Genomic DNA, 12,889 nt, shown 5'->3' with positions numbered 1-12,889 from the left:
GAGGGTCTAAGTTCAGATTTCAGCACATATATAAAATCTCGATGTGGGGGTGTATTTGTAACTTCAGTGCTGAAAAGCAGAGGCAGGTATATCTGCAGGGTTGCTAACCATCACTGAGACTAAACACTGAGCTCCAGGTTCACCCAAAGACTTTGGCTCAACAAGAACAAAACTAAGGTGGTGAGTGATGAAGAAAGTCAGGCAAAGTCAACTTCTGGCCACTACATCATGCAAGTGTCCCTACCTGTAAGATGTGCTGACACACAGATACAACACATGGCCCACCCCAATGCAAAAACTTAAAAGGGAATTTTAACCAAGACATGTTTGCATTTTAAATAATCACTCACATTTTGTTTGGAGGTCTAAAAGACAACACGAGACTGGGCTGGTTGAGACATCACTTTCTTTTTTGTGATGAACCACGGAGTCTGGCTCACCTGCTCAGAGTCTGTAGCTATCAATAATCTGGGCGCCACATTGTTTTGGGACAGGCTTTTGTAGGCTTACGAGGGCAGGCCACAGAGAAGATGGAAGTCAGTCTGCATAAGGATTCGAGTATGTATATGGCAGTCTGCAGTGATAGCTACACAGTCTAACCCTCCTATCACACTACTGTAGCCAGATATGATTCTTTATAAACAGACACACAGGATGGCTCCAAAAGCCTTCAACACCCTACCTTCTCAACTGCAACCTTCTTACACCGTGTCACAGGGCAGAAGAATGGTGGGTCCGTTCTACATACAAGAGCTTGCTCAAAGCAATGGGCTTTCTCTGGGTGGGGCAAGGAAGCTGTGGCTGGAAGAATGCCGAGCTTCAACATCTGAGAAGTACACAGTCTAACAGTGCTGGAAGCAGGCTGGCCCCGAGGGAGATGTGGGAGGTCCTACCGCAACTGCGGTACAGGTGCCCTGGAGGCCAGGGAACAGATGCTCTGATCACATGTTGATACTTGAAGGAGGCTGGGGGAACAAGTGTCCTTGGAGCCTCTGCAGAAGAGCCCAGCCTGGCTCACAGTCCTTACTTGGGCTTTGGCTTCCGCAGAGGACAGGAAATAACTCAAGCATGCTGTTTAAAGTCATCAAGCTTGTGGTGATTTTTTTTTTTTCTGACAGCAACAGAAATAAAAACAAAAATGTGTTTTTAAAGAGGAAATCAGGCATTCAATGATATTCTTCAGAGATATAGACAAAACAACCCTAACTCCATAAGGTACCACAACCCAATGTATTGGCTACTTTTCAGTTGCTATGACAATACCACACCCAGAAGCAGTTTACAGAAGGAGGGGTTACTTTGGGTCATGGTTCCACACAGCTGGAGTCCATCACAGCAGGGAGGCATGGCAGCCCAAGGAGGAAGCTGAAAGTTCACATCCTTAGCCACAAGCATGAGGCAGAGAATCAACTACAAGTAGTGCAAAGCTATATACCCTCACAGCCACCAGCAGTGACTCACCTCACACCTCCTAAACCTCACCAAGCAGTGCCATCAACTGGGAGTCATGCATTCAAATATCAGAGGTTCTGGGGACATTCCTCATTCAAACCATCACACCAAATAGCCAAGGGCATCTCATTTCTGACTTATTGCTATACTATGCAACACCAGAGTAACAAATGCAGCATGCTACCTTTGTGGAAACAGACACGTAGGCCAGTGGCATGGAACGAAGACCCAGACACATACACATCTGATTTATGAGGGTGCCAACAGCACACCCTAGAAACAGGTAGCCTCTTGAACCCATGTGGTGGGGAAACAATATCTCTGTGTAGAAAATATACAAAATCAACTCTGAATGGACCAAAGGCTTTAACACCAAAACTACTAGAAAACAAACCAAATTAAACCAAACCACTGATGGTGCAGACAATGACTTCTTCGAGCTCACTTGGTTGTCTCTGCATCTTGGAATGAGAGGCCCCGGAATGCTGGGTTTCTGCAGAATAAAATGCTCTTTGCTTCTGCATTGCTACTTGAACCTCGGGTATCACTCTTCAACAAACAACAGACCCTTACAGAATCTTGGCCAGACCCTAGAATATACAAAGACTTCTATTAAAAAGCACCTGAAGAACAAATTATCCAATCAATAAGTAGACAAAAATCTGTAACAGTCATCAAATCTGATCCTGGACTGATTCTCAAATCAGACCGCAACTTGGGAACTAGGATGTAAACTACTGTGTGTGTAGAAATTATCCAAAGGGTGCTTCTGGGTTTCCTCTTGTTCTCAAATACAAAAGAGGAGGAGCAAAGAAGAGATAGAAAGACATAGGGAAACTTTGCTCGAAGTAACCGCAACAGGAATGGAGGAGAAAAAGGTTTAAAAAGACGAAAAACAAAGCGGTTCATGTGAGTTAATCAACGTATTAGCAATGAATTACTGGAAATAATTAAAAAGATGCACACGCCTCCTGCCGGTGGAAAACGATGGTGGGAGCAGCAGAGCTGCACCTGGGCAGCTGTTTTCCTACCTCACAAGAGGGAGACACAGGAATACAGTGTTCAGCCAGCCATTGCCAGCAGAGGCTTCAGAAGCTATGCTCTGGTCCTTTGGGAAGTACTAATGCCACACTGTTGTCAGCTGGCCAGGCCATTCATTCAGACGTGGTAGCTATTTACAAAACTGCGGACAACCAGGGAATGACTCCTCCCCACTGTGTGTGTAAACACTGCTGCTGGAAGGATTGGGACCTACTCCATTAACATATCCTTCAGAAAAGCTCTTGATAGCTCCAGGCAGAATGAATTCAAGGTTTAAAGGGATTTGAAGGCTGCTTACACCAGAGCTCCTCACTCATCTACCAGCAGCTGGGGCAGCAGCCAGCCTGGAAAGAAACCTTCAGACAGAATGTTCCTCTTCCCAGCTGGTGTGGAAAGGTCTGCAGAGGATTAATTAACTATCTCAGGCCATGGGCTGGATGCCATACTTCAATCTTTGCTAATACCTTTGGTCTGGGCTGATAGTTGTTACTGTTCTTGTAACTAGTGTTCAGTCGCCTAGTCTCATACTGCAAGCGTGAAGAATTGTAATATCTTTTACTGGCATTTAAACAATTTTAGAGACTAAGTGTATTTAGTACCGTGTGTGTTGGAGAACGCTACGGTGTGCAGTTGAGACTATCTTTCAGAGTTGGTTCTCTTCTTCCACCACCTGGCGAGTGGAATTTGAACTCTACTGGTGTCTTTAAATTTTCCTTTAAGCTCAGGTATGGTAGCACACACCTGTAATCCCAGCAGCAGGAAGCAGAAGCAGGAGTTTTAGGCCAACCTGGCATACATAACTAATTTCAGTCCAACCAAAACTATAAAGTGAGACTCAAAAACTAATTAGTACATAAATAAAATTCCCTTTAAGACAAGCACTGTATTTGTTACCTTCAGCCACACAGCCACCACAGGGAGTAGAAAGTATGAAGTATAGTTTTATTCTATTCGTATCGATTCCATGGACACCCACAAACCTGGACCAGCAATAGTTACAGCGTTCCGTGTTTTAAGACTAATGAGGACACACACCATCAATTCCTGAGTGAACAGTGCAGTGTAAAGTTTAATCTGTATTGCTCAGAAGATATCTTGCAGCATAAAAAGTGACCAAAGTGATTGCTTAGTTTATCATGTCATAAAATGCAAGTGTTTACTGCAGAACAGCGGTACAGTTTCAGTGGTGAGAAAACTTGTAGTCCATAACAGCAACTCCTGTATGCACCTGACGTTCCTGGTCAGGCATCAGCAGGAAAACAAGTCATGGTACAAAATTAAACCAAGAAGTTAGTTACTTGTACTGAAGACACATGATTTCATTCCAGAAACGGAAGCCAGGGCTCTGATTAACATTTCGTACGTACAAAAATTCTTTTAAAAAATCCTAGGCATCACAAATATAAACTAGGTGAATAAAAGACATGGCAGCTTTTGTTATGCTGTAAAACCGTGAATCTCATCATCGGAAAAGTTAAGATCATGCAGCAACCTGAAAAACAAAACACGTATGACTTTTAGGGAAGGTGTTTACAGATAAAGTCATGAGATCAAACTTTTCCAGCATACCCTCCTTACGTTTTCGTCATGTTTGTTTAAGAACACAATGAATGCACCAAAAACTTAATTACCAAGCAGCTTCAGCTATTTAACCAGTGTTCAAATTTAACAGTTTCACAAATGCCACTAATTTTAAATGATTTGAGTCAAGATCCAATTATAATTCAGTCCTGATGAATGACAGACACGTTCTTGGATATGTTTGGTCTCTAAGGTCCATCTTCCCTTTGCTCCCACCTCTGCCATGTTCTGCAGTTTATCTGTGGAAACGATACTATTTTTATTGTGGACTAGTCCACAGTTCTACTTGCTGCATTCCTGTGACATTCTTCAATAACCCTGTGACCTCTAGTCCTCACACTTAATTAAATGTATGGATTCTAGGACTTTATTATACACGGACTTAATTCTCTGTCTACTTTATATAGTGTTACTACTGTAAGATTATTATATATGGCTGCCTCTCTTGTTAGATGCTAGCAACCACTGGCGACCTATGAAATCTAAGATTCTGCTTCCATCGTTCCTTCTTCACTGATCAACTAAAAGATTCTACAAAGAAAACACAATCTGTGGTTATGTGGCTATCCAGCAACTCGGTCACAGAAAAAAGGCAGAATAAATGCTTTACTTCCCACGTTTATTCACCAGTTTTCAAAGTGACTGGTGGGACACACACCACTGCTGAAATATACTTCCCTTGTAAAATCATACAAACCAGAGTCTGAGACCATAAAGGTGGCTGCGGAAAGTACTCATTCAGCACTGTCTGTCCAGAGCAGGAATATTCAAAGCAAGGACTCAGATGGCCACATGTCAGGATGCAGCAGGCAAGCCACTCTGGGGGCCTATCCTACTTTTGTAGAATGTAAACTGTCTCCCCCAGGGAAGGGCTTCACTGTAAGTACAGTCTACTCATCTGAACACTTTTAACATACCTATTTCTCTCTGCCCTTCTCCTACTCTCTGACTGGATTGTATGTGTTGCTTTGAATGAGCCCATGGTCATATATCTGAGAAGCAGACATTCTAACACTGAGCTACACCCCTAGCTCTGCTTCTTTCTGTTTGTATATATAGCTCAGGCTGTTCTGGAACTCCCCACCTTCCTGCCTCTGCCTCCAGAATGCCGGAGTTACAGGTGTGTACATCACAAATAGCTCTGGAACCATGGCAGCCTACATTTATAACCTCACAGGTCTTTTATGATCACATAGTTCTGGTCTCCTCAAACCACCCTTAGGTGGCAGACAGTACCTGACTATGATGCTTTAAGCTGTATTTGTTTATAGCGCGCACACACACACACACACACACACACACACATAAATATATATAAAAGATTTATCTATATTTCAGTCACATTTGTTTCATCACAGGATAGTGTGAGCCTCTGAAGCTGAATCTACTTATTCTTGAACAAGGTAGTGAGTGGGTCAAAGTGTCATTATCAGTTCTTTGGTTTTTAAAGTACAGGCTTCTAACCCTTTACCACACAAACTGACAAGTGCTCATGAAGTGAGGAGGTGCACTCAGAATACAGCTAGCTATGTAGCTAGTACTAAGAGGGCTTAGATCTAGGCCTAGCCGCAGACACCAAAGTCTGCAGACACTGTAACCCTCATAAAATGGCAGTGTATGTGTGCCCTATGTGTGGACATCTCGAAGACATTTTAAGTGACCTCTGGACTAGTTACATACATCAAACAACCTTACTGCTGTACAGCTATGCTGTGGTGTCTGGGAAGTGGTGACAGCAACTGTGCAAATGTTCAGTGCCAGGGCAATGTCTTAGAGTATTCTTGATCCACAGCTTGATGTGGAAGTGGAAGAGATGGAGAATTGATTTGCAACATGCAGCAGACATGAGATTAAGTCTGGAGGTATTAGTAATGAGGATGGGAAAGGCCTTTATTTTACAGAACAAAACTAGGATAAAGTAAGATCCTATTGTCACATTTGATTTGAAAGGCACATTAGCTGGGCATGATGATGCCCACCTTAACCACAGCACCCAGGAGGCAGAGGCAGGCAGATCTCTAAGTCTGAGGTCAGCCAGGGATACACACTAAGACCTGGTCTTAGACAGAAAGAAAGACACAGTCCATTAGGATGGTAATGAAGAGAAATCAAGGAAATGAGTCTGAGCTAAAGCCACAAGGCAGAAGCTCTGAAGTGCAAACACTGAGCTGGGTCAAGTCACCTTGACAGGCGGCTCCGTAAGCTTGTTCAGAAGAGGTAATTTCAGGAAGCCATGGGGAATGGTTAACTGCCTCCCTGAGCTTCCTAGCCGAGCCAATCAAAACTCAGTAGATTAGTTTTGAGAAATGAGCTATAGAGATTACGGTTGCTTTTCAGCATGTGAAAATCCTACAGTCAAGACAACCTACTATTTAATGAGCATATCACGTGGCTCCAGTCTGCATCAGAGTGGCTAAGATGTGCTGAACCAAGTGAATGAAAATGAAGAAGACCTGGCCCCAGGGGCTCCAGCAGACTACCATTCATGGGGGAGGAATGGAGTTCTGCAAGGATGGGGGTGTGGATGGATCTCCCTGTCTTCCCATGCTGAAGGTTTGAAGTTCCCATTGCCCAATAGCATCACTGCAGCCTGAGACGCTCTGACATGTGAGCCACAGTACAAACAGTGTAGCACTTAGCCTCGATTTCCAATAAAAGGGAATGCTTCTTTAAAACTTGGAGTCGGGGATTTTTGTAAATAAATTTTACAATAAAATTAAACTCACATTATCTATAAAATGTTGGGTTTATACAAAACAAACTCATGGAGTTTCTAGTCTAAGAATTCAGTACTTGCTACATTTAACCAAATATTTTAAGGTATCATAGAAAGTAGTTTTCATTGTGTAGTCTGGTTATGGTCTAGCTTACTTAATGTAGTGCAATGTAGCATCTTCCTATGACTTGCTGCCTGACGTGGGATCACTGTTTTATTTTCCAACCCCTATACAGCTGCAGAGAATAAAGGCAGAGAGCCACACTAAAAGAAAAATGGCTTACTCACAATTATTTACATTGAAGGTGGTGAAGATGAGATTGAGAGCTCAACATTAAAAAAACAAAAAGATGCTTCTAACTCTTCTTGACAGCCACAGGCAAATGACATCGACTGTTGCATCCGATGCTAAGCACAACCCAGGCCCCAAACTCTGCCCTAGCATGGGGACTAGGAGCTCCACTGCCTTCATAGCAGCACAGCTTTAAGTGTGTGATGGCAGGACAGGAAGAGCCAAGGGCTGGCCCGGTGCTCTCTACGTGAGCGTTCACTTCTGGGTTCCAGCTCCCCCACGGCCACTCACCTTATCCCCTCATCTGTAAATGGTGTTGGTCCACAGATGCAAAGGAAGACTCTAGAGTTTTCTAAACTTCTTTGCAAAAATTCAGAGAGAAGAGCTCGTGACACATGTCCCTGTTTGCCATTCCATTCTGGAGAAGGTGCCGAGAGAACAAATTCAACATGAAATCTAGGACAAGAAAAGAGTTTTCAAAGTCTGTCATTTCAAACCCACTATCGTCACATTTCAAGACCAGTAAGTCTCCTTTCCCAAAAGTCAGCTTGTGAAGACTGGATGGGTTCTAAGTAAACATTTAACAAAGACACACACATGGATGCGGATTCCCTAAGGATTGGTTTTGCTGTGGGTAAGGGCAATGTAAGGATTAGCCTTTCTATGACTAGGGCAGTGGTTTGATTGTTTTACGGTTTTGTTTTCTTGAAATCATCAGCAAGAGACCTTCATGGGATCTCAGAGGCTGTTACACTGGCATTAATAACTACCTATATGAGTCTCAGAAAAGTGCAACTTCCAGAGACAGGTACTTTCATCCCTGCTTAAATATGCACCACAAATTTCGCTATGGCTAAGAAGCCTACATGACTTCTTACCCCTGTAGTTCCAAATCAGGGAGATCTGTCTCCATGTCCAGAGCCTGGTCCTAACCCTGTGAATGGTACCTGTTCACTTGGTTGTGTAAGCCAGAACCTTACTTAGCATTCCTCTCACCCGTCATATACAGCCTATGAGCAGCCCTGGCTCCAGCCTTCCGTCTCCACAACATGACACTGGCTACTCAGTCTTCCTCGATGACCCACTCTTCTGATCTTAGCTCAAGCTTCAAGTCCATCAGCAAATTCTATGACCGGCCCTGCTGGTCTGGGCTCTTTTACTGTGTGTCTTTACTCACAGCTTCAAGTTGCAAGCATGTAGTCCATTTTCCCTTCAAATCCTAAACTCCATGAAAGTAGTCATGGTGTGAGCTTTGGCTACGGTAGCCCTAGTGGCAAAAACACAGGAGCACTAAAACATTATGGAACCAGAGCACAGAACCTAAGGAAAGGACACAGAATTTAGTGAACTACTAAGTGAACTGCTGGCCAAAAACTAGAAAACCAAAGTCCTGCTACCTGAAACACTGCCATCTGAATAGCACTGGACTTTTATACAACCTACTCCTTTCTGAAGAACAAAAGGCCCTGCTCACATATCAGTCTAAGCCTGGCGTGGGGAATGCTCCAAGAGGATTTGGGTGAGAGATGAGGAAACTGAGTGAGAATAGACTGCAGCCAGTGCTGCAGCCTTAATGTGGCTATGCTGGCTGGCTGACACTCCCAAGAACCGACAGGCCAGGTGCAGCTGCAGACCAAATAAGAGCACCAGTCAGAGGTCAGAAAACTCTCCCAGCTCTGCACATAGGCCCTACCTCAGAGGTTTCTCAGGACATTCATTAGACCAATCACAATTTTCAAAATACCTGAGAACTGGGTAGTTTTTCCCATCAAGGTCCCCACTTAGTCTCCACAGTAATTCTAACCATGCTTAGAATTGCCTCCCCAAACACAGGGGTAAGCAAGAACAGCTGAAAACTGCAACTCAACGTGTTCAAACATCACAAATGAGCCCACACTGCACTCGCCATGTTCTCCTGCATTCTGGAGTACTTAGGATTTCAGATTAGAGAAGCTCAGGTGGTGAAGTCTATGCAAACACTGGGGACTCTCAAACTCTGACATTGGAAGGACTTCTGGTTCCAGTCATTCTGGATAAGGGACACTCAACCTCACCTTGTTTCACTAGGTCACTGTTACTATCTTTTATCCAAATGTCTTTCTACTATGGGGAATCAAAAGCAAAAGATGGCCTTTTACAGCTCTATTTCCAATGACCCTTTCACTAAAATAAAACTGCTAAGATGTAAAGTCAGAGAGAATTCTCCACAAGCTGAAATGGATACCCGTTCTTAACCTTCCTTTAGTAGTACGCTTTTTAAGGAAGGCTGACCATTTCTACGAGCACCTACTTAGACAATGAGACACTGAGCTCTACGTAAACAGTATGCCTTTGCACGCTTTCTGTACTCAGTTACATAATGGTTCCTTGCCTACAGTCTGGTACTCAATGAATAGACTGAAAAGACAACATGGATCATTTAAGGTTACTGTGAAGATGCTGCCGTCCTGGATGAGAAAAGTGTTTTACCCAGAGTGGGAGCAAGTCCACATTAAGGCAGATGATGTCATGTCTCAAATCACTGTAGTGTCTTCTCTGGGAATCTTCTGTTTGACACAATTGCAGCACTAAGCCACTTTAGATCCAATGTGCTAAAAAAAAATTAGGATTGTTGAAAGGTTGCCTGAAAACAAGTTCAGACAACCCACAAAATGCAAAGTGACAAGGAGAGAAAAGGATGGGGTAGAGACCTGGACTTGCTCCTTGAGAATGTACATGTGGTGTGAGACCAAAACAGGAAGAATACCCCTTACAGGTTGAGTTCTGTTTGCCGTTAAGAATGAGTTCCCGTTTGTGCTGTTTGACCCAGATGCACTGGATGTGCTTGTTCACATGTGACCTGGAGCCACACAGGCAGGAAACATGGCAGGATGTGTGCTTGCTCCATCCTGAGAAATGTGGTGAATTATCAGTTTTGCATTTATAAGCCCTGCAAAAACACAACCTGTGGCCATTTCCTGGAAACCCAGAGATGGACCTGGTCAGAGATCCATCCTCCTGGTATTAAAAAAGCTTGCTTCAAACTTGCCTTAAGAGTGTGGTGGTGGTCTTAGTCGCAGACGGCGGGATTAACAGTAGACTAAAAAGTCACCAGGAATAAATAAATGTATTAAAAAAATGTAAAGTGGACAAACAGTGTCCACTCTGACATATACAGAGTCTGTCTATCTAGCAACTAATTTCTCCTTCTTGCTTTCAAAACCACTTCCTTCCCAATTCTCACACTTGTCCATGACACTTCCCTATTCTACTGTCACAGCGTCAGGTGAAACCCTCAGATCTTTTAAATTTTATAAAAATTCTCTTTAAGGAATTTACTACTTCTGTAAAAGATTTACTAGAAACATTTGTTAATTAATTTTAATACTTTGTGGGTTCTTTTTCTTCCACACATTTAACCCCTTAACACTGGCTAAGAGAGAAAGAAGGACAGAGAGGAGAGGAAAGAAGAGTCCCTGACTAAAGCCAGGGGTCAGAAATAGGGTGGTGTTATCATTAGACTGTTTCCTGCTGATTAGGGGTATCAAGTTCCCTTGGGACAAGTTTGGTCTTCACTATCAGGGTATCTAATTTCTTATTTCTTCTTTAAACACAACTACTTAGCAAACTACAACTAAAAATCCACCTCACCTTTGGGGTCCTAGAAGTTATATACCCTTTGAAAATTCCAAATATCACACAAATGCAGAAACTATCTGCAACTGGCAAAATAGAGCAAGAGATAATTCTTGTCAGTTGCTGTGGATAATCTGAAGCAGCTCCATATCCCATACCTGGGATTAAAATAAAACCATATTCTTATATTTCTGTTTTAAAGACACCACAACTCCCAAATTGTCACTACACCTACCCACATCGATTTAAAAATCTTTAAAGTTTGTGAAACAGGAGCTCTAATAAGACAAACCATTCTCTCCTTCTGAGGGCCTCTAACCCATTTCACACACCCCAGCGATAGCTTCCCAGTTCCCAGCACATTTATAAGGTCTTCCCCAAACCTCCAAGCTGTTTAGCAAAGACAGCAGAAGAAGCAACACTCTTTGAATATAAAGACACTAACCCATGAAGTTAAGCAATTTTTAAAGAACAGTTCCATTTCTTTAAATTAAGAAGACTGATTTATTTTTCTTTTCTAGAAATGAGTGTTTTACCTGTGTGCACATATATCTATCATGTGTATATCTGGTGCCTGTGAAGTTCAGAAGAGGAGACTGGATACCCTGGAACCAGAATTATGGATGGTTGTAAGCCACCATGTTTGTCCTCTGCAATAGCCACAAGGGCTCTTAACTCCCTGACATCTCTCCTGCCCCAAAAGCAGTAGGTTTAAAGCTGAGGACATGGGAACTAGGGTTTGCGCTACACTATTCTTGGGTCAATGTTTCCCACTGAAACATTGAAAGTGAAAGCTTGGAACTAGGCCATCTGTATTCCTTGAACTCATTCTCAGCTGCCTCAGCAGAATAAATATGCCCAAGTGGAGGCTTTAGCCAGGCTAATAACAGTAGTGCTCCAAGGGTAACCATGCTCAGGTGACAGCCTTGACCTGTGAGACACTCACTGAAGGAGACAGGATGTGGAAAGTAACAGGGAACAGAACAAAAAGCCCCTTTATTACTGACAGTTCAGGACTCATGTGCACTGGCTGGTTTCGTGTCAACTTGACACAAGCTGGAGTTTTCACAGGGAAAGGAGCCTCGGTTGGGGAAATGCCTCCATGAGATCCAGCTATAAGGCATTTTCTCAACTAGTGATGGGGGGGGGGGGGGGGGAGGGCCCAGCCCATTGTTGGTGATACCATCTCTGAGCTGGTAGACCTGGGTTTTATAAGAAATCTGAACAAGCCAGGGGAAGCAAGCCAGTAAGTAGTAAGTAACATCCCTCCATGGCCTCTGCATCAGTTCCTGCTTCCTGACCTGCTTGGGTTCCAGTCCTGACTTCCTTTGGTGATGAACAGCAATGTGGAAGTGTAAGCTGAATAAACCCTTTCCTCCCCAACTTGCTTCTTGGTCATGATGTTTGTGCAGGAATAGAAACCCTGACTAAGACACCACGTATGAGCCCTTAGGGACGGTGGTTTCTAAGAGTGTTCAGACTTTTCAAGGACTGTAAATTTTATTTTGATGAGACTACATGAAAATAAGTAATCACCTCAGATAGTCTATGCAACTTAGAAAATCCTGGCAATCTCAGAAACCGATGACTACAGAAATGTTCTAGGAAGTATGGTAGCCCATCTAGCTCAATATTATTGAATTTGTACTGCTTTCAGCTGTCTGCTACACTGCTGTTCTTGTTAATGACATAAGCTCTTGCTGTGCTACTCTTTCTCCCTGAGTTCATGTTGACAAGATGTGTTTCATATTAATAATACCAGCGTAAGAAGAAAACCAGCAATAGAACTAGTAACACACATCAACTCAATCAACTAAAAATGAAGCCAGTCTTTCAAACAGTGTGAGAAATGCCTCTCCGGGACAGCACACAGGTAGGGCTTACTAGAGGACCTGAGAAACGCCGTGACATTCAACTGTACTTCAGCCATCCACATTACATCAACATATAAACACTTAAATTTGGGTTAACAGGTGCAATACCTTTTATCTTTTAATGCCAATTTCTCTAGCTGGCACCTCCAAATTATATCGTCCTCTGTTTTATTGAAGAACATCAACTTCACCTTCCTTAAAAGGAAAAAAAAAAAAGGAAAACTCATATTATGTAAGTCACTATGACTTTTGAAATATGCACAAGTGGAAATGTTCGAAGGGAATGAGAGAGAAAATGACACGAGAGTGAAGCGCTAA

At 43.0% G+C, this 12,889-nt stretch overlaps 1 protein-coding gene across 2 annotated transcripts in view; it reads right to left on the bottom strand.

Moving 5' to 3' along the window:
* Positions 1-3,542: 3,542 nt before the first annotated feature.
* Positions 3,543-12,889, bottom strand: part of CYB5R4 (cytochrome b5 reductase 4) — a 53,597-nt gene continuing 44,250 nt past the window's right edge. For both annotated transcript variants that reach the window (XM_080933933.1, XM_080933934.1), the window contains 3 exons: positions 12,680-12,766; positions 7,374-7,538; positions 3,543-3,985 (listed from right to left, as the gene is read on the bottom strand). In XM_080933933.1, coding sequence (XP_080790059.1) covers positions 3,931-3,985; positions 7,374-7,538; positions 12,680-12,766 — 307 coding nt within the window. In that variant the 3' untranslated portion in view covers positions 3,543-3,930. The remainder of the gene's footprint in view (positions 3,986-7,373; positions 7,539-12,679; positions 12,767-12,889) is intronic.

The sequence above is a fragment of the Micromys minutus genome (genome assembly GCF_963924665.1).
Source record: "Micromys minutus genome assembly, chromosome: 21".
In the NCBI taxonomy this organism is placed as follows: domain Eukaryota; kingdom Metazoa; phylum Chordata; class Mammalia; order Rodentia; family Muridae; genus Micromys; species Micromys minutus.
Note: the sequence above shows the minus strand (reverse complement) of the source record. Positions and strands in the feature narration are given on the sequence as shown.